Here is a 3,623-nt window from a genome sequence, read left to right as displayed (position 1 = left end):
GCAGCGACTGGTAGTATCTAAGTAGAAAGAGAGCAAAGTTCTTGTCATTTGCTGTCCCCTAGGCAATGTCAAAGAGCAGTCTCCCAGATGTCACGGCAGAAACTATAGTCAGGGCATACACGGCTGGGTCCAGACTCCCAGCTGGCCGATTCCACAGGAGACAGGGTAGCACACGGGTCAGAAGCACAGGCTCTGGTCAGACTGCCTGGCTCCTCCACTTGCTAGCTAGCCTCTCTGAGCCTCGGGTTCCTCAACTCATAATGGTGTATTTCACAGGGCTTGTTGTGAGATGAAGTGAGATAATCCACCATCAGGGTTAAGACAGTGCACTTGTTACGCAGTAAATATTCAAGACGTTAGCTACTATTCAGGTCTATAATCTTTTATCCAAAACACAAGGGATAATACAGATTTCAGAATTTCAAATTTTATAGATTTTAGAAAGACAATATAGGGGCTAGGGTAATGCGCTATAATCAAAGTCAGTAATGCACTATAATCAAAGTCTGCATCAAAATATATGAATGTTTATAGTAAGAAGGATAAATAACTAGTATAAACAGCCTTATGTCAGCTCAGGACAGATTTTGCCACGCAGAGAGACCGGGCACTGAGTTATGAAAAAACTTTCAGTTCTTAGAGGTTTTCTGAGCTCACAACTGCAGAAAAGAGTTTGTAGCTCCTGTGATGACTGGGATTACCGTCAGCCACAAGGGGAAGCATCTTTGGCAAGACAGATCAATGCTACCATTTTGGGTTTGTTGGGCCTTGATGACTGAACTGCAAACCCCAGTGAAACCCAAAACTCATCTCTTACACGGATGCAGCACTTTCCCCTTTGTCATGAGCTTTCACCAGCGCTATAGCACTTGATTCTCCCAGACCCAAGCCAGGCGGGGAAAGTATGATGATTGCTTAGAAAGGGCAGGGAACTGAATGGAATGAAGGTTCTGGGGTCTGAACGCAGGTTCCTCTGGTATTTCTACACAGTAATCTGTTACCTGGGCCAAATACCATTCTGTACCCCAACCCCCGCCATTATATATTTTAATTATTCACCTTATTCAGTGGGTTGTGAATGCCAGCTGCCTCCAGATAGGCTGTGATTTCATATAAAAGTGTGTTATCTTCTTTGGGATAAGGAAGTGAAGGGTCCTGATAGTGGGCTTCAATGTCTGCTAGGAGAGCCCTAAACGAAGAAAAACCCCGGAGATAAACATTAGGGATTAAATGAGTTTATACAAGAGTTAATACAGGCCAGTGACGTAATCTTTTCAAGCCTCAGTTTCCTCATTTGTAAAATGAGAGCTTGATCCCGCTAATTCTCAATCCATGCCTGTGATTGGTTTTAAGTGGAAAATTTGACCTAGAATTACTTTATCTTTTGGAATCAACCTCAATCAAATGCATTCACCGTTCAAATCATCATATATTGACTGAATTGTTCTTAATATCTGCTTTGTCAAAAGCACTGACTTGGTGAGTGAGAAGCAGGGATTTATCTGTAAGTAGGCAGCCTCAAATGACAGCAGGTTGCTGGTGAGGCGGAGGATATGAGTTCCCTCTGGGACAGGCCTCCATAACCACTCTTGGTAATCAACACACTTCCAACTGCCCTCTGGATGATGAGCAATCAGCCCTGTAAAAAGCCAGTTGTGGATTTCGGTAATAATTGCTTTCTAAAACCTGTGCAAGTATCTAGCAGTGTCTGGTGTGTCTCTTACTTGCTCTCTCTAATGAATTCATTTATTCAGCTGACACGTATTGAATCATGTGATCAGTACATGCCAGATGAATACACGAATCCATTAGAGAAAGTGAGTGAGAGACAGAGATAAACGGAGGGACAATATTGAGAAAAGAGACTCCTGAAGACAGATTTGATTATCCGTGGCAAGGAAGCCTATAAATTCAGACCTCCCACCCAAAAATAACTTAAGACAGTAAGAATTGAAGAAACCGGGGCACTTAGATGATAAACAATCCAAGCCCACGGATGGCTGTTTCAAACCCTGGCACTTACTTATTGAGATTCTCCAGAGCAGCTGCCAGATGTTTAGAGTCAAACCGACAAGAATAATTTAATTCATTGGCAATCTGTTGTCTCAGAATCTGCATCTGTCCAACCTGTGCACAAGCAAGAGAGAACAAGTAGTGCATTCAAGCATTTTGGAGTGACAGTGAGGAGGTAAACACAAAGACGACAATTCTTCACTAGGCCTTCACAACACTCCACAGGAAAAAAAATAAGGATTTCCTGAACTGATCTAAGACCAGAACTGGACCTAATGGAGCACCAGAGGCCCTTCAAGGAATGTCTGGATGGACTCCCATACCCCAACCTAAAAGCACCCCAAAGTCTATGATTCACAGAGTGGTCTATTAATGTTCAGTTGTTCATGTATCAAAGGTATCTTTTTTGACCCTGTATTTTTAACCTTTTGGAATAAGTGCTCCACAGTTAGTAGCTGCTGTGAGAAGTCTTACTTACTTCCTTTTATTTACCCTAAATGGAACTTTCTCAAGTCCTAGGAATGCCATTTCACACTAGTATTCTCAAATTGGGTGAATATTAAGTCTGTCCAGGCCACCCAGGATTATAGGTTCAATAATTATCTGGATTACAAAATAATCTACACAAAATCTATCATGAAAATTTTAACAATGATAGCCCCTTAATCCATGGTTCTTAATTTTTTGTGTGTGTCTAATATGGTTTGGCTGTGTCCGCACCCAAATCTCATCTCAAATCGTAGTTCCCATAATCTCCAAGTGTCGTGGGAGCGACCCAGTGGAAGGTAATTGAATTATGGGGGTGGTTGCCTCCACACTGTTCTCGTAATCGTGGGTGAGTTCTCACAAGATCTGATGGTTTTACAAGGGACTTTTCTCCTTTTGCTTATACTTCTCTTTCCTGTTGCCATAAGGACATGTTCGCTTCCACTTCCACCACGGTTGTAAGTTTCCTGAGGCCTCTACAGCCATGCTGAACTGTGAGTCAATTAAACTTCTTTCCTTTATAAATTACCCAGTCTTGAGTATGTCTTTATTATGTGAGAATTGACTAATACAGCCTTGGATCCCTTTGGGAATCTCGTGAAGCCTATGGATACCATTTCAGAATAATGTTTTTGAATGTACAAAACAAAACATAGAGGGGAACAGTGGAAGCCAGTTGTAATGAAATATAATTAACCATTCAAAGAACAATCTGTGATACAGAGTTATGCTAGGATGGTGGATTAACTATGGTAATTTAAAGTAGCTATGAGCATAAACGATATTTGGAGATTATCTACAATGGTTGGATGATAGGAAGTGATCTTTGGGTCAGGCTTGAGAGAGAGCAGTTTGCCCCCATAATGTTGTCTGCATCAGAAGGTCAATAGCATATTCTAACTTTTTCTGCCTATAAATGTCTTCTTTTCTACTCTAGACAAAGTATTCCTAAAAGACTGGCAAAGGGGAGTGAGGGAGGTGGGGATAGGAGAGAAGCCAGTATTATAATGCAAGCAGCAATAAGGTGGAAATCAACACATTTCCTCTGAGTTGCTGGGTGCAGAGAAGAGTTAAGGAAAAGACAGTGGCTCACGCCTGCAATCCCAGCACTTTGGGAGGCCGAG

The 3,623-nt window shown here is 41.9% G+C and overlaps 1 protein-coding gene across 1 annotated transcript in view; it reads right to left on the bottom strand.

Moving 5' to 3' along the window:
- The window catches only part of KIAA0196 (KIAA0196 ortholog), a 97,358-nt gene that overhangs the window by 15,007 nt on the left and 78,728 nt on the right, over positions 1–3,623 (bottom strand). The window contains exon 22 of the mRNA XM_011977288.1: positions 1,060–1,189. Coding sequence (XP_011832678.1) covers positions 1,060–1,189 — 130 coding nt within the window. The remainder of the gene's footprint in view (positions 1–1,059; positions 1,190–3,623) is intronic.

Source organism: Mandrillus leucophaeus, unplaced genomic scaffold, assembly GCF_000951045.1.
Source record: "Mandrillus leucophaeus isolate KB7577 unplaced genomic scaffold, Mleu.le_1.0 Scaffold177, whole genome shotgun sequence".
NCBI lineage: Eukaryota > Metazoa > Chordata > Mammalia > Primates > Cercopithecidae > Mandrillus > Mandrillus leucophaeus.
Note: the sequence above shows the minus strand (reverse complement) of the source record. Positions and strands in the feature narration are given on the sequence as shown.